At 32.3% G+C, this 27382-nt stretch overlaps 2 protein-coding genes across 5 annotated transcripts; both read left to right on the plus strand.

The window, feature by feature from the left end:
* The first annotated feature begins 246 nt into the window (after nucleotides 1-246).
* Nucleotides 247-14915, plus strand: LOC139517637 (uncharacterized). 4 transcript variants are annotated; one of them, XM_071308907.1, is made up of 3 exons: nucleotides 319-453; nucleotides 4490-4602; nucleotides 12077-14915. In XM_071308907.1, exon 3 carries the CDS (start codon nucleotides 12120-12122, stop codon nucleotides 13485-13487), a length of 1368 nt encoding a protein of 455 aa, XP_071165008.1. In that variant the 5' UTR covers nucleotides 319-453; nucleotides 4490-4602; nucleotides 12077-12119; the 3' UTR covers nucleotides 13488-14915. The 4 variants fall into 4 exon arrangements, with proteins under 4 accessions (XP_071165010.1, XP_071165008.1, XP_071165009.1 ...); XM_071308909.1 differs by lacking the exon at nucleotides 4490-4602 and having other exon boundaries at nucleotides 247-453; XM_071308908.1 differs by lacking the exons at nucleotides 319-453; nucleotides 4490-4602 and adding an exon at nucleotides 6052-6286.
* A 6077-nt stretch (nucleotides 14916-20992) lies between these two features.
* On the plus strand, nucleotides 20993-24544 carry LOC139517638 (myosin heavy chain, clone 203-like). The gene is made up of 3 exons (XM_071308912.1): nucleotides 20993-21679; nucleotides 22523-22605; nucleotides 23424-24544. Exons 1-3 carry the CDS (start codon nucleotides 21376-21378, stop codon nucleotides 24372-24374), a joined length of 1338 nt encoding a protein of 445 aa, XP_071165013.1. The 5' UTR covers nucleotides 20993-21375; the 3' UTR covers nucleotides 24375-24544.
* The last annotated feature ends 2838 nt before the right edge of the window (nucleotides 24545-27382 follow it).

The raw sequence follows: 27382 nt of genomic DNA on the forward strand, positions 1-27382 counted from the left end.
CAATGATTATGTTCCGGTATATCCGTAAACTATTCGACGAATTTTGAATCAAATCAGGTTTTATAGTTGGAATTATGCAAACCGAAAGCGTCATTTTCTTCTCACCTGATTATCAGAAGCAATAACAAATTTAAACACCTACTAGAAATTTTATGATTTTATTCAATTTATTTTAAATATGTTAGGGTTCGTAGATTTAATGCAATTGACTAACTATACTTAAATATTATTTATCCAAGCATGTCTGCTAAGAGCATTAGTAAGTTTCGAATAGGATTTTCTCTCATTTAAATAATAGTTTTATTTAATTCCACAGACGTCCTGTTCAATCAATATTAAACTTAATACTGTTTTGTTGATAACAAAGACCACGGGTACATTGATGAACATTGATTTTACTGGTGTAGTTTATTTAACTGATGCAAGTTATAAGGAATAGACCAGTCTCCTCAGGTAAGCATTGTTTCTTCAAGCAATACTGTTTTGGTTTAATCATAACTTACCAATTATATTCGCTTGTTTAAATAAACACCATTGTGTAAATGGTGGTTGTTAGCTCTTGAATGGTAAAATACTGGTCCCTGCTTAATATAAAGAAATAAAACGCAACCTTTATCATGTTGCTGTATGAAAGGATCAATGTAAGAGTGGGGTAGTTATTTTTAAAAGCTAATCAATATGAACAATGACATTGGTAACTTTAAAAAAAATATTTAAATACAAGGGAAAAATCATAAAAATCGATACGATTAGAATTACATCAAGTTATTCGAAAAGGTCGTAAGAGACAACCTGACCACCAGTATACACATATAAGGATAATGATGTCGACAACTACATGTCTAGCGCAAGGCCTTCAGCATTGATTAAAGCAATACCGTAAATAAAACCCGGCGGGGATCTTTTACAAGAAAAAAAAACAAAAACGGAACAGCATGATTTCTTATAAAACCAATAGACGAAAACAATTAATAAATACAGCAAAGCTAAATGTGTCTTTAAACTCTCTGACATAACTTCCAACAGTGATGTTTAAAAATACATAAAGAAGGGTAAGACTCTTCCAATCGGTACACTGAAAAACCAATCACTGATATAATAAGGACTCAAAGATTAAACCGACCTAAGAGATTTGATTGGATAAATAAAATGCACAATTACTCGCAATTACTGAAGGTTGGTACAAAGCTTAATAATTAGAATTATGTTTTCCTCAGACTAAAATATCAACTAGTACACCCCAAAAGTTCAGATTGGTACAAATAAAAATTCTCTGAAACTGATATTATCAAGATGCTTGATTTCTTGATTGACAACATATTTGTTACGTTCGGAGGACGTGTTTTTCAACAGACTGTCGGCATTCCAATGGGAACAAACTGTGCCCCTCTACTTGCCGACTTGTTTCTTTATTATTATGAGGCTGACTTCATGCAGGAACTTCTAAGGAAGAAAGATAAGAAGTTAGCAATATCCTTTAACTCTACTTTTCGCTATATAGATGATGTTCTTTCACTAAATAATTCAAAATTTGGTGACTATGTGGAACGCATCTATCCAATCGAGCTAGAGATAAAGGATACTACAGATACAGTTAAGTCGGCCTCATATCTTGACTTGCATCTAGAAATTGACAATGAGGGTCGGTTGAAAACAAAACTTTACGACAAAAGAGATGATTTCAGCTTTCAAATTGTGAACTTTCCATTTTTAAGTAGCAACATTTCAGCAGCACCTGCATACGGGGTATATATCTCCCAATTGATACGATATTCCCGTGCTTGCATTTCCTATCATGATTTTCTTGATAGAGGGTTGCTGCTCACAAGGAAGCTATTAAACCAAGAGTTCCAAATGGTGAAGTTGAAATCATCCCTTCGTAAATTTTACGGACGCCATCACGAGTTGGTTGACCGTTATGGAATAACCGTTTCACAAATGATATCGGATATGTTCCTTAGGTCGTAACTACAATCCCCTTACCTTTCATGAATGTGACCTACCGAATTAGACTATTTACCGGATTTGTTATCACATAAACAACACGACGGGTGCCGCATGTGGAGCAGGATCTGCATACCCTTCCGGAGCACCTGAGATCACCCCTAGTTTTTTTGTGGGGTTCGTGTTGTTTATTCTTTAGTTTTCTATGTTATGTCGTGTGTGCTGTTGTTTGTTTGTCTTTTTCATTTTTAGCCATGGCGTTGTCAGTTTGTTTTAGATTTATGAGTTTGACTGTCCCTATGGTATCTTTCGTCCGTCTTTTAATAACTAGAATTATATTTTCCCCCGACTAAAATATCAACTTGTACAATGTACTTGTACACCCCAAAAATACAGATTTCTGTTGTTTATTTCAAAACGAAAATATGTCAAGACTTTTAAAAACTGAGTAATTTCACGAACTTTCACGATCATATCAAAATCAATTCAGACTGTGGGATCGGAACACATGAAAACACAAACAGTGAACTAGTTAGTATATATATTTGTTTAGGGGACAGCCGAAGGACGCCTCCGGGTACGGGAATTTCTAGCTGCATTGAAGACCTGTTGGTGACCTTCTGCTGTTGTCTGTTCTATTGTCGGTTTGTTGTCTCTTTGACACATTCCCCATTTCCATTCTCAATTTTAGTTAAATTTGAGTGCCACCATAGACACAAATCTCTATCAAATACACTTGTAAATTCAAAATAAACTTAAATAAGTATGATAGGATAGTTAGCATATGCATTCGCTATCAATCGTCAAAATCTGTATATTTTGGTAACAAGAAAATTCGGTCATTATAAAAAAGAAGATGTGGTATGATTGCCAATGAGACAAATGTCCTTCAACAATGAGCAAAGCCCATACCGCATAGTCAGCTATAACACTCGCACCCGCAAAGTGGAGAGGGATTAATATAAGTTGCAAAACTTGTTACACTGTAAATAAATATGTTTAAACTATAATAAGCTCCGATATGACAATGTAAAACAATTCAAACGAGAAAACTAACGGGCTTATTTAAATTAAAAAAAAAATGAACGAAAAACAAATATGTAACACATAAACAAACGACAACCACTGAATTACAGGCTCCTGACTTGGGACAGGCACATACATAAATAATGTGGCGGGGTTAAACATGTTAGCGGGATCCCAACCCTCCCCTAACCTGGAACAGTGGTATAACAGTACAACATAAGAACGAACTATAAAAATCAGTTGAAAAAGGCTTAACTCATCAGATGGACAAACATGTACAGTTGACGTGGCCGGGTGTAGGCTTTAGACAAATTGATATACATGTAACATAGTGTATACGCTTGCCTTCTACAATATTAAGTTAACCTTGTGTGATGCAGTTTTCAAATTCATATTAAAAAAACCAGGTGCAAACAATTTTCATATTTCTAATTTTTAATGTCAACTACAACATACGTATTTGTATGACAATTCATACTATATTGTCTTTGGATGTTTCCAATATTATCTCCCGTTCTTTCATACGACTCTCATTTGGTTGCTTGGAACATTTTCTTGCCGGTTGACCATTAGTTTTTTTTATTTAAGAATTGAATGCTTCTTTTTGTAAATTTATTGGGGTGTAAAAGTGTTGACCGAAGTTCATTCTAAAACTGTGCGCACGGTCAACGCTTTTACAACCCTATAAAGTTACAAAAAGAAGCATTCAATACTTATAATTACATTTTTTAGCTATAATCATGAAAACACGAATTTTATATATTTTTTTATTTAATTCACCTGTGCACTTTATTGTTGGACCACGTGTTATCATGAATGAAAAGTTGTATTGAGCAATGCAACTGCTTACGGAATAACACGTGATGTGCAGTTAGCCAATCAGAATAAAGTATTATAATCGGAAACATACATCTAATGTAATTATATATAAATAGATATAAGAAGATGTGACATGCTTTCCAATGAGACAACTCTCCGTCAAAGTTACAATTTGTAAAAGTAAACCGTTATAGGTCAAAGAACGGTCTTCAACACAAAGCATTGGCTTACACCGAACAGCAAGCTATAAAGTGCCCCAAAAATGACACGGTGTAAAACCATTCAAACAGGAAAACCAACGGTCTAATCTATATACAAAAAAAGAGAGAATCACTTATGAACCACACCAACAAACGGCAGCCACTGAACTACAGGTTCCTCACTTAGGATACGTGTAAACAAATTCAGCGGGTTTAAACCTTCAACAATAGAGTAACATCACAACATAAAAAACACACACTATAAAATATCAATTGAAATGGCTTAACTCAATCAAAAGACATATTAACACAAACAAGTGAACATATATATATACTGAACGAATAAATTTGATTCTTGACACAATGAAAATACAAAATCAATAAAATAAGGGCGATATGTTAAGCAATATCAGAAAGACAACCATAATGGTCATAAGGAGACAGAAAGTTGGACACAAATCATGACACAACATATAATTAATTGTTTTTGCTAATTGCAGGTGTTTTGAAAGTATTTGTTAAATACACCCACGGCTTAACTGGACTGGGGCTTAAAACGTTCAGAGGCTTAAAACACTTGATACAGATCTTTGATTGTTGGTATATATAGACGGTATGTTGTATTTTCTTTGTAAATGAACATGAATATGGTTGGGTCACGCATTGGAACATGAACAAAAAGTATGATTGAGACACATACAGGAACATGAACATGAATATCATTGGAACATGAACAAAAGTATGATTGAGACACATACAGAAACATGAACATGAATATCATTGGAACATGAACATAAATATGGTTGAGTTTAACTTCTTTTCTTTTCACTCAACTCCCTTTTGACTTCATTGGCCATTTAAAACAGAGTGTACATTTAAAGGAACATATACAAATATACAGTTTACTCGATAAGTAATATCAGTATTTTAAAATGCATAGATGCGGGGTATACGTCAACCTTCTAATGAATTAACAAGGCGCAAGAATGGGGGAAGGGACTTTTTTTCATACAAATGAACCTAGAAATCTAAAAGTATAGTCATATTCTTCTTTTATATTATCAACTTGATGCATTTTACCAAACGCATTTCAAAATGTTACTCTAAAGTTAACACTGAATAATCTGTGTTATTAGATTTCAAATGAAATCAAAGATTGATACCTTGTGTTATCCAATCATTCAGTTCAGGTTATTTTATTTCAAAAGAATTCGGATATATATCGTAAATCAGGATATACTCTATATTATTACTTTTGAATTGAGATTTTGAAAAGACCTTTATTTTAATACTCCTTGTCGTCTACTAGAAAAAAAAATCAAATACACGTATAACGTTTGAATGGATTCTCTATAGACAATTGTAAAGTATTTTTTAACTGTTTTGTTATTTACCAGTTTTATGTTGCTTTCATTGTATATTAAGTTTTGTCATGTTTGCTGAATAGCGAATCAGTAAGCACCATGCGAGTATCAAATTAAAGTGATCATATCCTGATTTCTTTTCCTATGCGACTTATTCAACAATTTAATGTATGTCTTTGTTGAGATCGTGTGAAGATAAACATTTCAAAACATCACATTAACATTTTAAATATAACATTGCATGAATTGACATATTTTTGTCAAATACATATATGATTATATGTGTAATTTTACTATATTTTTCTTTGTTGTTAAAATTGGTGTACCTTGTTTATCCAATTGCATAGTAAAGATTTAAATCTTTAACCAGTCCCAATATCTTCAGCAAATCTCATGAAATTCTTTGTATCAATCTCCATAAGTCATGTCGAGTGGAATAAAAACTTGAATGCATAAAACATTGAAATATTTCCAGAGGTGACCTTAGGATTTAACAAGTTTGTTCTGTAAATAAGACTTTAAAGTGTCAGAAGTAAAATATTGAAATGGTATTCTTTGTTAAACCTTAATTGGTTAAGTGTCATTTTTTTCAAATCAACAAAGCCTACTTGAATACAGAGAATGTATATTTACATACATCAAGGTCATACTCAGGTCTATTTGTACATTGACGACTAAAGCCCATAAAAGTATTAATTATTCTTTCTCGAATACATAAGAAGAAATTTGCCTACGGTTGCCCCTATTCAACGAGATAAATTGATAATAAGGTTATTAACAATATTTAAATGGAAGAAGATACTATTTTTTAAAACCATCAAGGTTATACAATTAATGTTATTGGATACCTTGCTGAAATACCATACACTTGGAACTGAAAGCGTTATATATCTACACCAAAAAATGGCGTCCAGATTGAAAATCGTCATTATGGTAGGTTCTATTTTCTCATATTTTTTTTATCTTAATAATATTTTTTATTTTTATCAAAAACAAAACATCAAGAGGAATTTTTTTAATCTATTTTCTATCATTGGTAATGAAATCATCTATTCAGTGCTTCATAACTCAGAATGTTTCATAAAACATTTCATAAAACTTTTTAAGATGATCTAAGTTAAATAAAAATGGATATCTAGTATACAATTTTTTAGTAAATATCACCCTGTTTTGTATAAGCTTTTTTTTTAATTCTCGGTTATATTGACCTTTGGGAGATGCTAACAGATCCAAAGACAGTTCAAATTCATGGTGTTGATTATTATATTTACTTTTATAGCAATAAATCAAAGTACAAGTAATAGAAAACCGAGGTTATTCTTGATGTATCGAAAAGGTCACAATGATTTCTTTTTACGAGTTGACTTATTGTTCATTTTTGTTCAGTATGGTACTTAGGTAGTCTCTTATTAGACAATAAAATATCAGTCGACTTATCCCAAATAATCCACCGACGCTATCACTATATCTTTATCAACTTCCTTCTTTCTCTCTTGAATCATTGGTGAAGGATACTGAAATCGTATTTACTTTGATACTGATTTATGATGATGTTTCCGTTGACATTTTATTTTAAAAAGCGTTAACCCAGGTCTTTAGATCCCTAAGAGCTTATCTTGGAACAATCAATGTCCGGTAGTGAATACCAATTTTGATGACGAGTATGATAAACAAACGAGAAATAACAAAATAGGGTTTATTCAAATGTTAATGTAAGTATATTAAGTCCACCCCCAACAATGCAGAGCTCTAAAGTCAATGATTGTAAAACTAGTTACTTTCTAGAAGTGAGTTCCAGTTACCCTCCTAAATTAGAACTATGTGTTACTCATATTTGTTATTTTTCTTTCATAGTTTGTAATCCCTTTGACTCTTCCTAGGCAATACATTAAAAAAAAATGGTCTGCAATCCCATTTTTGTCGATATTTTTGATTGAAGTGTTCACCTTTAAAGTACACGCATGAATATTTTTTTTTTTCCAATTACTGTTATTTAACTACAACCCATGGCATTTATTCTTATCGTTTCGTTAGAAAAATCAAGTCTATAGAATTCAGTCCCAACCATTATTTCAAATGAACGGGATTCACCCCCAAAAAATATTGCATAAATGATCATAATTGCGGAAACTACTCTTACAGCAAATGTATGGTTTTATAATTCAAAGTAAGCAGGTGAAAATGGCTCACGTTTATGCAAATATAATTAAATTTGTTGAAAATTAATCATAGCGGACCACTCCATACAAAGCATAGGCTTCAGTCAGAAATTCGTGCTTAGGTTTTCAACAATTTGATGTAAACATCCTATGTTCAGAGATAAACCATATCGTTGCACTCAACTTAACATATTGTATCATACTATATGAAGTCTGACACAGGATAATCTATTCCAAATTTGACGATGGTATTAAATAATACAGACTGACATGTTTAAAGTTCTATAGTATTTTTCATTTATATTCCATACACCTGGTGATAAATATTAGCAAATATAATTTGATCGAACATTGTTGATTAGAAAATAACCTAAATGACACGACTTTATGGATAACGAAACAACATACATAATTGAAATTTGCTTCAAACATTTTTCTGTAAAGCAGATAGATAGACATAGAGTGAGTGGAAATATAGTGGTATTATTTAGCTCCTTTTTGGTATATGTGTGATTTAAAAAATCATTTAGTTCTAGATTCTTTAGGTGACTTTAGGCTTTAGGCTTTATAAATATTTTGACATGAGCGTCACTGATGAGTGTTATGAAGACGAAACGCGCGTCTGGCGTACTTAATTATAATCCTGGTACCTTTGATAACTATAACTATTAGCCAACTGATCTGTCCTAAAAGTCCTTCCAATGTCGAGTTTTGTAAGAGAGTTGGTATTGTCTCAAAGTGGCTTGTGAAAACTTTCCACGATAATAAAGAATACTTGGCCAACAGCAATTTTGCGCTTTTATATCTTCTGTCAAGCCTGCGACATTTTTTTCGTGAAAGCGATACTAAGCAATCTTGCGTTCCGTCGGCGGTGTCAACTCATCAGGTCTGTGCTTCAATACAAGTTTTTTTTAAAGAAGAATAACTTTTCAAACACTGCTGAGAAGCTGTTCTTTGATATAAAAAAAAAAAAACAACAACAGCTAAAGTGTCTTGAGCAAAAGTTGGAAAATTATTTTTTTATTTCACCATTTTTATGGTTATGATTCCGGGATCTCCTTTTTACGAATATCAGCTATTTTTTTTTTCAATTACCTATATTTTGTGTCATACCTATAAGAAGAAGTGGTATGAGTGCCAATAACACAACTATAGTCATTTTTGTTTTATACCTTTGTATCTATAACTAACATCGTTGAGGATATCGTCAGCTCATGCTTAAACTTTGCTCCTCAACTTTGTACTTGTTTGGCTTTATAAATATTTTGATATGAGCGTCACTGATGAGTCTTATGTAGACGAAACGCGCGTCTGTCGTACTAAATTATAATCCTGGTACTTTTGATAACTATTTAAACCACTGGGTCGATGCCAGTGCTGGTGGAAGTTTCGTCCCCGAGGGTATCACCAGCCCAGTAATGTTATGAATATCAATAATGTGGTAATTTTTATAAATTTCCCGTTTACAAAACTTGGAATTTTTGAAAACTAAGGATTTTCTTATCCCAGGCGTAGATTACCTTAGCCGTATTTGGCACAACTTTTTGGAATTTTGGATCCTCAATGCTCTTCAACTTTGTACTTGTTTGGCTTTATAAATATTTTGATATGAGCGTCACTGATGAGTCTTATGTAGAAGAAACGCGCGTCTGGCGTACAAAATTATAATCCTTGTACCTTTGATAACTATTTAAACCACTGGGTCGATGCCACTGCTGGTTGACGTTTCGTCCCCGAGGGTATCACCAGCCCAGTAGTCAACACTTCGGTGTTGACATGAATATCTTATGTAGACATGGTTCTTGAAAAAAAGATGACGTTTGTTTTAGGTGACATAAATGTAGTCCTCGGTTATTTGGTGTATTTTATTTTGTTCCTTTTGCTGCATTGATTGTTGGGCTATAGTTTGAAACTTTGCACTGTATGGTGTGGGTTGTTGATTTTCAAGTAGTTGTGATATTTCATTGTATGTACATGTACAAGAACATGATAAATTATTTGATTTATTTCAATGAATAAGTAAACATATCTATATAAAGGTATGGAATCATATTTTGCAAGTGCATTTTATAAATAGAGGACATCGCTCTCCTGACACTCAGCTCCTAAAGAATTAATCACATTATTGACATACAACCTTCACTGAGTGTAACAAGTACACAATATGTTTGTAGGTTTTAAGTACAGTGATTGATTTACATTGATTTTTAAAAATTTATTACTGTTTTTCGACTGCACCGATTGGATAGTCTGATAGATAAGTACCAATAAGTCGTTTAAAGATCACTGGCTTTCTGAAGGGTACTTTAGATTAGATAAGGAGGTAACATTGATCTGATTCGGGTATATATATATAGATGTATTGGACAGATAATACATATAAGTTAAAACATAAGATCTGACAAGTAAGTTGACTTTTTTTTATATATTTATTCAGAACAAGGATTTTGCAAGTTTTGCGCAAATTTCATCTGCTATCGCGATGATCATATTTGACAGTCACTGTACATTATTATGGCGGTATACTGTATTTATATTCATCATGTTATTAAATCGTCGTCATTTCACATATAAATCAATATATATATACATTGCATAATTTTCTTTATGGTATTTCATATAAAAAGCTTTTTGGTTTTCATTAAAATAATTTTAAGCTTTTCACTTGTATATGTTATCTTCAATTATTAAAATGAGTTTGAATGTATCTATCAATCTAGTCGCTTAATGTAAACAGAGACATGTGGTTATATATGTCCATGTTTATATATATGTCTCTGATGTAAAGAGGCATATATATTGTTCATAGTCCACAATTAAGCTAATGAGGATTCATGTATGTCTATTTTTCTCAATGTTATTTTCTCTTGTCAATAATAATGATTTTCAATACAAATAAACTCATTCAAGGATTTACTAATAAATCAAATTCTACAAGTTTTTTTTATATTGACTGCTATCTTGCATATTTAGCTCAGCGTATGGACATATAATCAAACAGGGACCTAATTCGTACCACCTTATGTCATAGTCCTGGATTGACTCCTGCAGCTTTAACATCCAAGAGTATATGATATTATGCCTTTCAATGTGAAAGCAAAACTAACAACCATCATACACAATTTGAACCACTGTGTGACTTTACCTTCCGGAGCACTTCAGTCTCCCGTCTCTTGGCGGGGTTTATGCTGTTGAATAAAATTTCTGCGAAGTTTTTTGTTTACTGCAGTTTGTTTGTTTGTTATTTTGTTTGTTATTATTTTAATTACCTCCTATATTCACATTTTAAAATTCTTTTTTTCAAAAGACAATATCTATTTGTTCCTTGTTTTACAGTAATACCTCATCTATTTTTTTCATCAGTGTTTTTACACCATATCATTATCTACTTTGTTCATTGTTTTACAGTATAACATCATCTACTTTGTTCATTATTTTACAGTAAAACATCATATACTTTGATCATTGTTTTACAGTAAAACATCATATACTTTGATCATTGTTTTACAGTAAAACATCATATACTTTGATCATTGTTTTACAGTAAAACATCAATCCATATATTGTTTCGTTCTTGTTAACCACTCGTCCTTCAAAGTCCGGAGTTTTGTATCCAGGTGTGCTTAGCTTGGACTTGAAAACTGTGTTAGAAAGTTAAACAACCCAATTGATTTTTTTATTTGCAGATATTTCCCATGTTAAGGTGTATAGTATGAATGTGTTGATAAGATTACAGTAATTAGTGCATTAATCTTATTTAGTTGTTAAATTCTAACGTTTTATAATGAAATTCAGACATTAATCTGTTTACTTTGTAGATACCTTAGTAAATGTTATGATCCATACTAAGGGAATAATTTCATAACCGATTTTCATTGAAAATATAAGTCTACTATCAAAATCCAAATACTTTCCACTAAAATGCAGACAAGATGTCATACAAATGAGAGGTTAAGAATGGAGAATTATATTAAAGGTGTAAGAAATATCAAAATGATATCAACCAATGTTTATTAGCCTTGTATAATTCTTAAAATTTCGTTCAATTATATTTTTCGGAGCTTAGTTTGACGTTCACTTTCACTGAGCTAGTGCACATTTTTGTTAATGGACCAGATGAAGCTACCCCCCCCCCCCCCCCCCCGTGTTCGGGATTTTATCGAGTTGTTGAAGACTCGATCATTGGTGGCCCTGGACTTTTTATGCCCTTTGGTTGGGCTGTTGTCTTTTTGACACATTCCCCATTTCCTTTAATTTAATTATCACTTTTCTTTTAATACTATGATTTTCTTTTATTCGATGAAAACCTCTACTGAATTAACTGAATCCAATCTGAAATTATAAAATCCTACCAATTATTCTAACACATTCACCTCTATTATTAAAGTATTTTAACAACGGGACATAAACGTCAATCCAACCGTTCATACTTTTCGACATTTGATAGTGTCGGAATTTATATTTTATGATTTTGAGAACTTGTACGAAAATTTTTAAGTATCCTGTGATTTTATGCAGTAATATGATGTGATTTTGTACATGTGTTATTACTTTCTATTTACAGGTTAGCAGTATCAATTTCGAGGGCAAAAACATCGACTATCAAGATGAGGAAACGTTCAATCTCTGATGAGAAGGAGAATATCAACGTATCAGAGCAGAAATCTGATCATTCACAAAAACAGAAACGACCGAAAGAGACATATTATACTGTTGAAGAATTCGTAAAAGAAGACGTTTATTTGATAAACAGAAAATCGAAAGTTGATAAAAATCTCCTTGCTAATAGTCTTACTGCGAAACTAAGACAGGGTATACCAGGAGAAGTGGCAGTGAACGGGGGTTTAATGAACAAAATCAGACGAGAAAGTCTAAAAGATCTTGTTCAACTAAACCATCTTAATAAGCAATTTAGCAACGAAATGCAAATGGAGGCCAATCGTATCGACAGTCAGAGTCAGCAGTTAGTTAGGAGACAAGAACAGATGAAAAGGCAATCAGAATATCTCAGGAAAAATCAAGATAAAATCAGATCTCAAATTAGAGGTCGATCTGGAAATACCAGCTCAAAAGTATCATCGCTACCTACATTGAAAATGTCCTCATCTGCCTATACTAGTACAGCATTGGATGACGAAACTCGCCGAGAAAGTTTATCAAGGACATCGTCACGTGATTCAGCAAAACATAGAAAGGATCTGAAATCTAATTTCAATATGTTTCCCGTAGAATATGAAAATGAAGATCCAACGTATGTGAAGCATTTCAAACATATGGGACTCTTTCAACCGCATAATAAATACCATCATCTTAACGAGAAACAATTTCCAGAGAAAAGTATTTTAAGAAAATCTTATTTCATGCCAGAATATGAAATACTGACATTGTCTATGAAAGATTCCGACCTCAACAGCGAGGATGGAAGCTCAGTGAGTAGTAAACAGGACCAAAAATCTCAAAAGAAAAAAGGTCTTCGGGTCACTTGGACCGGGTTGGATCGCGAAACAGACGACAGGTCTGCTACTACATATTACACATCACAATCGCCTACTGACAGTGTGTCAGTGAAGAGTTTCAAAAGTGACTCTAATGCACAACCAGTAAGTTTTACAAAACCTGGTAAAAGTAAATTAGATTGCGTTGGTATCCGTTGGAAGTTGCCACCTCAGGGCATGAGATCATCCCTCTCTGCCGGAAATCGACCGAAAAGGGTTTCACATAACTTACATCCCTGTGCGTCTGCCATGAATAAGTTTGGTACCTCTATAACAAAACAAAAATGGGCTGTTCCAACGATGACATCAAACACATCAACATATGAACTTTATAAAAACTGGCTAGCAAAACTTGAAGTGTTAAAAAATCCCAATGAAGATAACATGTATCCAGCACAACGTAATCAAACGACGAACGAAAGTATTAGCTATACTGTCCCTGTGACAGAACGTCCCCCAGTATCAATGTATACTGTGTAAATACGAAAAAAAGAGTTAGTATCTATATAAATATATTAAATTAATATACATTATTGAAGTTTCTTAAAGTGTTAACCAATGACGTACATAAAACCATTCAAGAGGTATTGTCTATTCCGATATTCTGAAGGTGTCTCAGATCTGGAAAGTAAATTAAAAAGAATGAAATATCAATAAAATATCAAAAACATTTAACAAAACTCTACAAACATTCGATGAAATTGCTAATCAGATTATTCAACGAGATAGAAATGAAGTTATAGATAAAATACAAAAGTAATTGCGTCAAGTAAATTAAATTTACACGAATATTTAACTTTTTGGCCGTTATGTCAATTTTCCGGTGTACCACAGAATACAACAGTGTTGTTTCTATATATTTTTTTAGTATCAATCCTAAAGTCTTTATGTTCCTATATATAACTCGTCAACAAATTTTGACATAAGTAACCCGCCGGATGCAACATGTGAAGAAACGGATTTTTTTCCTATACCCTCTCAGTTTTAAAGGAGTTTGCATTGTTCAATCTGGATATATGGTCACTTTGGACTTTTTCTGACAGATAGTAAATCCTTTGCAAATTGGGGGCCGCTTGGCTGTGCTGCGTGTATACAAAATGGCAAAAAATACTATGAATGGACATTTTGAAATGTCGCCTACACACAAAATCCATTTCCACGATCAAAAGGTATTCCCCATATGAGTGTAAAAGGTATAATACAAGATTAAAAACTTGACATTATACAAAGAAAAACTTATAAAGGTTTATACTTTAAACATTGCCCAATAATCATATTATACAAAATAGTCTTTTCCAATTGTATCCAGATCTCTCAATCATTTAAATTATAAAGTGTAAAGGTTAAAATAAATCAACACCATTTACTTATGTTTGTTTTAACAACATATAGTTCTCATGGCTTTTCCATTAATTAGTATAAAGATATTGTAATACTTGGTCAAACACGAAAATTAAATCCGAAGTCTTTTAAACTTGACAATTTGGAATCAATCCAAATGATTTAATATTTAATATTTCAAATTTGAAATCTCTGTAATTACTAGATAGATTTGTATTGACTTATTCAGTTAAATGGTCAAGTTTATCTGTAACTAGATCTATTGATTTGTAGTACGTGCAGAATAACTAAAATAATAAAATATCCTCTCCTCTAATTGATTTATATCAAAGTTTATTCAAAGTTTAAAGTTATACAGTATAATTACACGCTGATATGTGAATATAAAAGTTAAAGATCACACATAGTATACATAAACAATTATTGTAAATTCCAAAAAGGACACCGAGTTTCTACTGATCTTGGTCATGCTGTACAAGTGTAAACCGTATACTACTTAAACGATTTCAAGATCTTGTAACAGCAAAAATGTAGGAGTTTTGTAACTTATTAAATAATTTTACTGTTGATCACTTTACGATTTTTTTTTTACTGTATCCATTCTTTAACAAAAGAACAAAGAAAAGCAACAATATTATACTGATGTTCAATAGTCATAAATCGATTAAGCGAAAACAAATTTTGGTCACAAACCAAAATCGGGCGAAACACATCAACTATAAGGTCAAAACAACAGAAGAACGGAAACGCCGAACTGTCAAAAAACACAAACGCCAACATACATAGAAACGGACTATTCGATAACAACTGCCATATTTCTGACTTGGTACAGGACATTTTAAGAAAGAAATAGTTGCACTTGGTTTTATGCTCGGTTTATGCCTAGCTAAATCTCCCGCTAATATGCAAAGTTATCAATACCGCTTTAATGTCAACATTAGGCGACAAGAATTCAGTACAAATAAATCAAGAACACTCAGAACAGAGAAATCCATAACTAGATAATATAATAGTACATTACAATATTTCAAACACAGAATAACAACACCTTCCTAGTGAGAGGTTTAGCGCTATAAAACCAGGTTCAATCCACCATTTTTTACATTTGAAAATGACTGTACCAAGTCAGGAATATGACAGTTGTTGTCCATTCGTTTGGTATGTTTTATCATTAGATTTTGTAATTTGGTTTGAGACAATCCGTTTTTTAATTTTCCTCGGAGTTCAGTATTTTTGTGATTTTACTTTTTTCCATGAATTTACATGACAGAAGAATTATGAACTTGCGTCATACGAACGTATCAACGACACAAAAAGTGACGTATATTTTGTAACACAGGTTAATTCTCAAAATTAGGATGTTATAGTGTTATATTCTGTATTTTTTAATTACTACAAGAATATTAATATAGAATTGCGTTTGTAATGTTGTAATTATTTGTATTTTCTAACCATGTCGGTTTTTCTTCTAAATCAAATCTGTGTCAAAGCAAATAAATCCTGTGCATATAGTTGCTTTAATCTAAAATCATATAAATGAACTAGATGATTAATCATCTTAACTTTTACATACATATAAAAAATTAGAATAGAATTCAAACCACAAACGATAAGACATAACACAATATCCAACAGACTTACAAAAGAAAACATCATAACTAAATACGTGAATGTTGGATGTCTAGATACCGAAACATGTCTCATCGCAATGCGAAGGTTCGGTAAGCAAACTGCTTAAACCCATGATTAGGATTTACAACAAAAAGGGCCCGAAGGGAACCACTAAAATAGTCTTAAGACCAACCATTTCTGAAAGAATTACAGCCTCGGTTTTGGTACAATTTGTTCAAATTTATATATGAATAAGAAGTATCTTCTCAATAACGCAATACATTTAATACGGTGGGTAAGGTTGTCATGTGGGAGAATTTTCTGTGCTGGTGGCTTGGTTCTGACCGATGCTGGTGGATCCTGATTATGTGGTCACGTTTTGTTGTTTACATTGTATTAGAAAAAAGAAAAATTACAAAAATACCGAACTCTGAGGAAAATTCAAAACGTAAAGTCCCTTATCAAATGGCAAAATCAAAAGCTCAAACACATCAAACGAATAGATAACAACTATCATATTCCTGACTTGGTACCGGCATTCCTTATCTAGAAAATAGTGTATTGAATCTGGTTTTATAGCTATCTTAACTTCTCACTTGTATGAAAGTCGCATACAATTCCATTAAATTGACAACAATATGTGAAGTAAACAAAACGACTATATAACAACAGTTCTGTTATTTGCACAACCATGTTAATTCAAAAATTTAATATATTATATGTGTTCATATTATTAGGGCAGCAAGGTCGTTGATAATTAAAAGTTTTAGAATTTACATTTCTTATTTTGTGTGCATTTCACATTACACCACGAGAGAAAGTCTTAAAATTATAGGTATATCTGTTTCCTTGGAATTTCAACCAAAGATGGAGAATTGTATATATATTCTGTATCTTTGTTGAATGCCAAACTACATAATTATCCATACAAATAGACTCATCATATATACCAGGATTGACATTTTGTATTTGCGCCAGACGCGCGTTTTGTCTACAAAAGACTCTTCAGTGACACTCGTAAAAAAAGTAAAAAAAGCAAAATAATGTACATGATTGAAGAGTATTGAGGACCACAAATTTCAAAAAGTTTTGCCAAATACAGCTAAGGTAGAAAAGCCTTAGAATTTAAAAAACATCTAAGTGTTGTATTCAGTTAATTTATTTTTATAACCATTTCAATGATAATTAATTTCAACACAAACAACGTTCCATTGCCGAGTCTTCCATGCACTCTTCGAAATATATTTGTTAACTACTAGTATTAAGATCAATTTGATCAGCAATCAAAGCTGAGCTGCATATCCTTGCGGATCACCTGAGATCGGGACCGATATTTGGTGGTATTCGTGTCAGTCTTTAGTTTTCTGTGTTGTGTGTCCTTTTTTCCCCATTACAGTTTGTTATCATGAGTTATTATTCCCTTGGTATCTTACACCTTTCTTTTGTCCAGTGTATTATAAGATCAATAACATTCAACCATAAACATCAAATTTTCCGACCCAATTCTAATTCAAACATAAACATCAATTCGGACCTCAACGGTCATATGAGTACTAGAGTCTAAGACAAACGAGACAATGTCAATTTTGATATTATAGATTTTCGTCACATCAAGCAATACACAAAGTTCACCTGAGGACGAAGTATACATTATTTAAGGCATGCGATATTCCACTGCTTGCAACTTGTAACTTGAGATGTTATTCAGGCATCCTTATCTGAACAACAAGTTATGAGCGAAGGTTTTGTCATAAATATCGTTTTATTTTATCTTAATTTTTTCCTTTATTGGTCTTTGTTACTACTATGTTGCTTTTCGTCGTATGACTCTTGACTGAGTTTTGGTATTTGTATATCTAGCTTTCGGTGTTGAACGTTTTGCGTTCCTGATGCGGGTGGGTTCAGAGGTATAATTCGAACACAAGAGTTTTTATAGTGTTGTTTTAATTTTGTATACCGCTTCATTCATTGTTATTTTATTTAATAGCTACTTTATCGGGAAAGTATGTCATTATGTGTTACTTTACTGTTCTTTCAACTACGAAAACCTTTGTTTTTATTAGTGTATTTGTATTCCAATTGTGTTATATGTCTATGATGCATGACTACACAATTTTGACTGCTTGTTCCTTATTATTGTCATATTAATCACGTATGCCTGTTCTTTCGAAATTGCCCTTTTTAAAGTCCGGAATTTGAAAATTGTTTTCCAGCTGTTTATTTAGTTTAGAGATAGAACTAACTTCATCTGGATTAAGATTAAGGAGACATATTGTAAAATATACAAAAGCTAATCATTGAACGAAATTACAGACATTTTCAATATCTTTATTTAACACAATTTCAATATCAATGTTTAGACCAATACAATTATTTCCCTTAAAACTTATATAAAATCGCTTAGAGTAGTCAACGGGATTTAACTCTAAAATTATTTAATTGCATAGTACATAAAGTCTTTTTTTAAAGTTTTGTTTCACAAAATTTCAGGAGATTTGACTTCTAAAATAATTGAAATTGTGCAGCTATATAAGGTAACGTCCCACGAACTTTCATGACTGTCATAATTCATTCGTAACTGAACAATCTTCCCATTAACTAATCTTTTATAAAACTAGTAAAAGTTCAAAAAGATTTTTATTCATATCATGTTGACTATAACATGTTCGTTTTTAAAGTTACCACAGTGACATAAAGATGTTACAGATGTAAGTCGATATTTTTTACAATATAGCCGGTATAAACCAATGGATAAATATTTCATTCTGAAGATTTAAAAACAAATCATGTTAACAAACTATTCATTTTTTCTTCAGATGACGATATGACATTAATCATTTATATTTTTTTTTCATTTCGTACACACTTTCGACAGCTAATTTGATTAAAACAGCTTAACTGACAGTAGAAATCTTTAAAAAAAAAAGAGACTTATTTAGGAAGATTCAGTTTATGACAAGTTTTCTGAATTGTCTTGACATCTATTTCCGTTCTCTCTGAACAAAGGAGTAAGTTCAGTATGGGCCATATTTGGCCCCGATTAAAAAGTTCAATGTAACAAGATGAAAAATGTTTTAAGTTGAGTTGAAGATATGTGAGAGAGAACTATTTTGTCAAAATTTTATTATTAAGCGTTGATGTTTACATCTAAATAGGTCAAGATGAGAAATTTTAACAAATTTGAAAAAATCGGCAAAATTTTAACCAAATTAAGGACCACGAAACATGGAGCAAAGGTTGATACAACCTAAATTTTCAAGGTAGACAGGTAAAATGTCTTTACAAACGTTATTTTAATAGATCTTTGTTGTCGACATATCCTGTCCAGTAATCGATGGAAATTTACCCATTTTGATCGACTTTTTCGTACTATTTGTGAAGTCATAAATTAAACGCAGAAACGTAAATTTTAAATAAAAGGGTTCATTTCCTATCTAGTCACCGTATTAGCTATGATTGATGGTGATATTGGTAAATAAATCATTTGAAATTTAAGCAAAAAAAGGGTACCATTTTAGGACCTTACAGAACCTACTCCTTTAGCTTAACTGCTTGTACGATGTCAGATTGTGTCCAAAGGTTATTGGCAGATGGTAAATGGGTTGTCCTCTTTCAAAACTTTGATTCAGTGGTAACACTAATAATTTTGGTATTCCCCGTACAAATATTGATTAAGTGGTAATATTGATCTAGTATCTACCAATAAATTGCTTTTCTCTCTACAAAACTTTGACTTTGACTTTGTTGTTATGTTAAATAAGTATCTAGTACCAACACTTTTGTTGCCGTTTCACAATACTAAGCGTTAACATAAATTTTGTATCTATTTATAAATGTGTTTGCTTCCTACAACACAGTTATACTTTTTTATTTGAATGTCGCTGATGAGTCCTTTGTAAACGAAGCACGGGTGTGGCGAACAAAATTTAATCCTGGTATTTGTGATAAGGTTATTTACAACCACTAGGTTGACAACACCACTGTTGAAGGTTTTTTGCAGAGGCTATCAACTGCCCAGTAGTGGGCACTTCTGTGCTGACATGTCCTATCATTGATATGGTCATGATTATAAATTAACTGTTTACAAAGCTCAAGTTAGAACTTTTAGAAATACTAAAGATTTTCGATCCCAGGAATATATAACATTGGCTGTATTTGGAAACACTTTGAGATTTGGGGTCTTAAATGCTCTTCAGTTTCGTACTTGAGTTGCCATTTTTTCCACCTTTTTTTATTTGAGTCACTGATGAGTCTTTTGTAGACGAAACACGCATCTAGTGTACAAATTTGTATCCTTGTATCTATGATGAGCTTATATAGTATCTATAAATAGATTATTTGTTCAGTTACAAAATAGAGAGTCAGTGCTAATAATTGAGCTACCAAATAATTAACTGGCGTGTTGCAAAAAAGATCAAAAAGGTATATAATAAATAAAAACAAAGCTCAAACAACACATCAAACGAATAGATTACAACTGTCATATTTTTGGCTTCGTGCAGGTTTTCTATTTATGTCAAAATTGATGGATTAAACCTTGTTTGATAGCTAAACCTATTACTTGTATGACATCGCATAAAATTCCATTATATTGATAACACTGTGTGAACATAACAAAAAGACATAACAAGAAAAAAAAGGTTAAAAAGGGTTACAGCAGTTAACATTATGTTATACTATTAACCACTAATACAAACAAATAATTCAACTAAGGAAAACAGAAAGGCATACAAATACTTGAATATTTGCGGAGTTATAATTTGAACAGCGGTATACTACTGTTTACTGTTCTTTACAATGTACCACAAAAAGTAACCCAACAAAGTAAGACAAATCCATGCACCTTAGTCCAACTTTGCCCGAGGGTGTTGGAATAATTTCTAAATTTAGAAAAGTGTATAAACCTATCTGATATTTTTTTGAAAATATAATGGACGTAAGTTTTGTTATTCCCTATTCTTTAAATGTATGTTGACATCCTTGTTTTAAAACAATACCCCATTATAAGCGAACAGTTCAATGTTTGAGGCGTCAATTAGGCAATGTTCCATAAGAAAGAATTACAATTTTAAAGGATGATCAAGTGATTGTAAGGTCAATTGAAAGATCATCTTATTTATTGACTGCTTTTATTGTTATTATGAATATATTTCAAATACTTATCTGCAATAACATCGCAAACATAATAATGGTATTTTCTTGTAGAATTTGAAAATATTGTAAACAAAATAATTAGCCATTTTGATGGAATATTTACAAAGTACCATACCCTTAATCGTACCTCTGACGATTCGGTTTATTGGTTTTTACAGACTATAGACTAATTTCTTCAGGTCTGGAAACATTGGTATATATCTTTAAATTGAGGCGAAAATGGTTGAATTGAAAGAATAACTCTTTAGAATAAAAAATAATAATGGGAAGCGTTGACGAAGAAACATTATGGAAACATTGGATGTATTTGAAAAATGAACTTCATGTTGAAGCTCTGTTAGTGGACTTGGTAAAATCTGGTGTGTTTACTGAACACCAACAGAATGAGATTTTACATGTGTCTCCTAACACTAGACAGATGAAAGCAGAAAAATTTCTAAAAGTATTAATACAATCTGGAGAGAAAGGCTTTGATGTTTTCTGTGAGATTCTGAGAAGAAATAGCGACAACAGATACCAAGCTGTTATAGACAAACTCAATATAAGTACCACACCAGGTGAAGCCAGTAAGTATACTTTATAAAATTATTTTACTAAAAAGTTTTGTAGACGCAAGGATAGTTCGTATCAGATAAGAATGAAAAGTATACAGCAACGAAAATCTCGAAAACCAAATAAGACAAAGGCAAAATCCACAGCATTTATCAAACACTTAACATTATAAACCAGATATAAAGACCAAAAGAAAAATGAATTTCAAATCGAACGCCAGTTTTATTATTCATTAATAATTATGTAATGAATTGCAAGACAGTCGTATTGTGTGTTTTAATGTCGACTTTTATATTATTTCCTTGTGCCTTTCTCTGTGATGAAAGTTCTTGCGTGTGTTTGTGCTGTATTTCTGTCACGTAGCGTTGTAATTTCAGTGATAAATTCTCCTATTTTTGAGTGTGAATTCACATTACTATAGGACGTGTCACGGTACTTTTCTATCCCAAATTCATGTATTTGGTTTTGATGTTATATTGGTTATTCTCATCGGATTTTGTCTAATGCTTAGTCCGTTGCTGTGTGTGTTACATTTTAATGTTGTGTCGTTGTTCTCCTCTAATATTTAATGCGTTTCCGTCAATTTTAGTTTGTTACCCCGATTTTGTTTTTTGTCCATAGATTTATGAGTTTTGAACAGCGGTATACTACTGTTGCCTTTATTTAACAATGTCAAGATGCAGATTGTTTGGCTAGCCATTAAAACAGGTTCAACACACTATTGAATTCTTAAAATATCCTGTACCAAGGGTTTGTTTTTGTTGTACTTCAGTGTTTCTATTGCTCCTTTCTTCCCCTTATATAGTCTTAAACAACTTCATAGTTCTGTCTTTATATTCATGATTATATATTTACAGCAGGAGCATCTGGTACAGCAGCCCCAGTAAATAATAATGTACAATTCAGACCAGAATCATCAGCATCAGCTGCCTCTTCTACAGTAGGTTAATTTTATTGTCTAAAAGAAAGAAAAACCCATCTGATATTGTGTACAGAAAAGAGGGACGAAATATACCAAATGGACATTCAAACTAATAATCGAAAAAAAAACCCACCTGACAACGCCATGGCCAACAGAGAGGACAAACAAACAAACAATAGTACACAAAGCACAAAATAGAAAAATAAGTACTAAGCAACACAAACCCCAAAACCTAAGGGTTATCTTAAGTGCCCCGGATGAGTAGGCGTTGTTCATGTTAGTACAAACCCAGTAATTAGTCTAATTCGGCAGGTCACATTCGTGAAAATGAAACGGGGTTGTAGTTGAGGAACACATCCGATACCATATTTTATAACTATCAATCAATTGGTGATGGCGTCCGTAAAATTTACGCAGGGATGATTCAATTCACCATTTCAAACTATTGGTTTAATAGCTTCCTTCTATTAAGGAAATCTTAATAGGATGTCTTACTAATATTGAACTCTAGTCCAACTTTAGAAATACATAATGTAATAGAAATCTACAGTGACTTTCCGACAATAATCTTGAAACTGACATACTTTTAAATGAGCAAGTATGCGTAGCACCAACAGTCAAAATTCAACGTGATAGACAAATAAATAATTGCATTGTATACAATTTGATGGTTAATCAAATCAATTCTTTTTTTTCAAAACTGCTTGACGTAAAGTATTTTTCGATATTGGAGAAATTTCATGAAAAATTACAAATCTGTCGTAGAAAGGAGGTATCGAAAAAAATGATTTTAAAATATTGAAACTTTGTAACACCTGCATCTTTCCTTCCTATAGAGTTTATGCAGTCTTCCTAGCCATGACGGAGAAACAGGAGAGAAAAACTTAAAGCAAAACAAGTCTGCAAGGCGTGCATGGCGCTCTGATGCTTCAATATCTGGATCTGAAACGGCGAGACAACCGATGGCAACACAAAATCAAGAGAATTTCGACGTTTCTACAGTAGCACCCAACACCAACAGAGTTGCGAACAATGATGAATCTCAAGGAGCTGCAAGTATTTCGGGCCAATTAAATGACAGACAGAACAGTAATATAGACATGCAAGTACTGGAACAAGAACTTTTACGGTTGGCGCCAACCATTGCCGACGTTTTTCAACGTATATCGCAATCAACTGCTCAAGTACCTGTGAGCGAAGAAGACATAAAAAAAGTTAGAGAGGACAACGAAAGACTTAGAAAAACAAACCGTACGCTGATTGAAAAGTTAAATATATTCCAGCAAAGAATCATAAGACTCCAGCTTGAAAATAAAAATCTTCGCGAGGAAGGAGAAGGTGCAAATGAAGCCAAGAAGGACCTGGAAGATAAAGCAAATGAACTGGACGCCATTGAAAAACGAATTGAAAATCAAAAAATTGCACTGGAAGAAAAAGAAAAAGAGCTCAAAGTTCAACTCCTGAAGATAGAAGAAATTGAAAATAACATGACGAAACAAAGACATAAAATACAAGAACTGCACTCACTGTATGATGAAGGTGTAGAGGAAAGCTGTAAACAACAAGATGAAATTCAAAAACTGCAAGAAGAGAAAGAGGTACAAGATGCACAAATAGGGCAGTTGGAATACAAACAAAAATTAAGTAATGAGAGAATGAGGGATTTGGAAGATCGACTAGAGCAACTAGAAATTAGTGGAAGAAACCGACGTGGAGTGGGATTAAGAAGAAGCAATCCTAGAGCAGCTTCTAAACGTATGCTTGGAATGATGTCAGATTATAATTAACTCGTTTGTTATCTTATTGTTGTCTATTTGTTATGTGGTCTTAAACTATTTTTATAACGCATTTGATATATTTGCATTTCTATAAATTCAACATTACCGATTACAATTATATATGTCATATTTCATGATATTCTTTCATACTCTAATTTAGAATAAAGATAAAAGAAAAATGTCAGTACAATGATAACGAAAAATCTCGGAAATGAGAGGGGGCACTTCAGTCCTTTACAGTAGGGCTGAACAGCTGATACACCAAACACCACACGCATTTCTTTTATGTCGAATGTAAAACAAATATATTTGTTGCATAATCTAAATCGCATGTTTGAAAATTAAATTGGCATTTGATTAGTTTCAGATGCTTATGATTCAACCAGTAACTTTTTATATATTTCCTATTAATTTCTCGACCTTATATACCACGGAGCTAGGAATAGTAACATATTCCAGCATTTCATCACCACCTCTTATTGCAAAATAAGTCACTAAAATATAAATAGGAAAAATTAGAAAATAAACTAACGCAATTGATATAATTATATCACATTCATTTGATACAAATATTAAAAAAATTACCAATGTTACTTCCCCATAAATGCGCATTTTGAAAATACATGTATTGGGGCTGGTGATACACTCGAAGACTAATATTCCATTAGCAGAGGTATCGATTCAGTGATAGTATGGAAGCAATAAACTTAACGGTACGAGTTTTACTGTACCAGATGCACCTTTCCACAATAAATGACTTCAGTGGTGTCTTTGATAACAAATTCAGACTAATACAAACGTTGACGAGACGACCATTAACAATAATCAAATAAGGACAAGGAATGAAATCTTTGTACGAGGAAACTATATTCCTTAATTTAAAGTAATTCTGAAGTTTAATTTGATTATGTAGACATTTGATCCAGAAATAACTTGTAAAAACTTATCAAAGGTACAAGGATTATAACTTAATACGCCAGACGCGCTTTTCGTCTACATAAGACTCACCAGTGACGCTCAGATCAAAAAAGTTATAAAGCCAAATAAGTACAAAGTTGAAAAGAATTGAGGACCAAAAATCCTTAGTTTTTCGAAAAAAAATTTAAACAGGAAATTTATAAAAAATATAAGAGAGGCTAGAGATACTAAAAAGACAACAAAAACTCATAAGTTGAAAACAAATTGACAACGAAATTGCTTAAAAAGAAAAAAAGACAAACAGAAAAACAATAGTACAAAAACAAAACATAGAAAACTCCAGACCGATTTACATAAACCCCACCTAAAACTGGGGTGATCTCATGTGCTCCGACAAGGGAAGCAGATCCTGCTTTACCAGTGCTCATGTTAGTACAAATCCGGTAATAAGTCTAATTAGATATGTTACATTCGGGGAAAGGGGACGGGATAGTAGTTGCCACATTTGGAACAGATCCGCTATTATATAATAAAATTAACGGTACCAATTTTCTTGCACCAGATGCGCATTTCGACAATACATGTCTCTTCAGTGATGCTCATGGCCAAAATATATGTGTATTCCATAACGGCAACCAACTCGTGTTGACGTCTGTAAAATTTACGAAGGGATGATTTCGACTCCTCCACTTGGAACTCTTGTTATGATAGGGTCCTCGTTAGCAGCAACCTCCAGGAAATCATGATAGGAAATACAAGCCCTTGAATATCGTATAAACTATGAGATATATACATTTGTACTATGTATGTTAAACGGTACCAATCAGATGTGTATTTCGACTAATAGTTTCTTCAGTTATGCTCGTTGTTAAAAGATTTGACAATCTGAAATCTAAAACAAATGTTGAAGATAGGTTCAAACCAAAAAGGACCTAAAGTAAAACCAAATCTAGAAGACAAAGAATCAGAGCCTGGCATCAGGGAGAAATATTCCAGAATTAAAAACTGTTTTCAAAATTTCAATAAAACAATATCTGCATCGTCTTGCCCGAACTGAGTAATATCAACTGGATTTGTGATACCTCGAAGACTAAAGCTCACCAGCAAAAGTACCGCCATAGTGGTAGTAATAACATCAGCAGTACCAATTTTCTCTCACCAGCTGAGAGTTTCGCAACTGTATATATAATCAAATAATCTGTTTTTCGTCTTCTTTCCATACAAAACAATTCAAATATTGTAAAATATCCAAAGAAATTGAAGTGATACTAAGTAAAAGTATTGAACAAACCAATTTGTAAAATTTGCATTGTCCACGTTGAGTTTGATATAGTTATGAATAAAAAATAAACTTGGACAACAGTAGTTAACCGATTAAGAAGAACACAGTGGCTCTTTTCACAAAATTAAATGAATTAAATCACAGAAGAATATTTCATGTGCATAATCTGAGAAAAATAATCAGTATGACAGCCTTAAAGTGAAAAGTAAAATAACAAAAATACCGAACTATGAACAAAACGAAAAATCCATAATCAAAAGCTCAAACACATCAACCGCAGGGATAACAACTGTTATATTCCTGACGTGGTACAGGTATTTCTATATGGAGAAAATGATGAATTAAACCTGGTTTTATAGCTAACTTAACCTCTCACTAATATTGACAACGATGTGTGAAATTAAAGGCTTTAATTTCACACATCGTTGTTTTGTCTGATATTAAAGGCTAATAGTGAGACAGTTGGAGTATTGTCGTATTAAGACTACTATTTGAATGCGCATTTTCAGTATAATAGATACACTTTTTTATATTTGATAATTTACTTTTGGTTCATTTGAGTATTAAAATTATTACTAAGATTCAAATAGGAACGCTAATGAATGCTAAGGATAAAAATCTATTGAACATATATTGTATATTTGTTCTTTTAATTGTTGACTACAATTGTATCACGATTGTCAGGTTTAAGGCAATAGAGCATTAAGAGAATAATAGTCAAAAGATTGTCAGATAACAAAACAAATATGTTTTAAACAAAATATTGGCTAACATCAGAGGTACCTTTAGGTTTTTTGTAAAATGATCCGTATTACAC

This window comes from Mytilus edulis, chromosome 3 (genome assembly GCF_963676685.1).
Source record: "Mytilus edulis chromosome 3, xbMytEdul2.2, whole genome shotgun sequence".
NCBI classification, from domain to species: domain Eukaryota; kingdom Metazoa; phylum Mollusca; class Bivalvia; order Mytilida; family Mytilidae; genus Mytilus; species Mytilus edulis.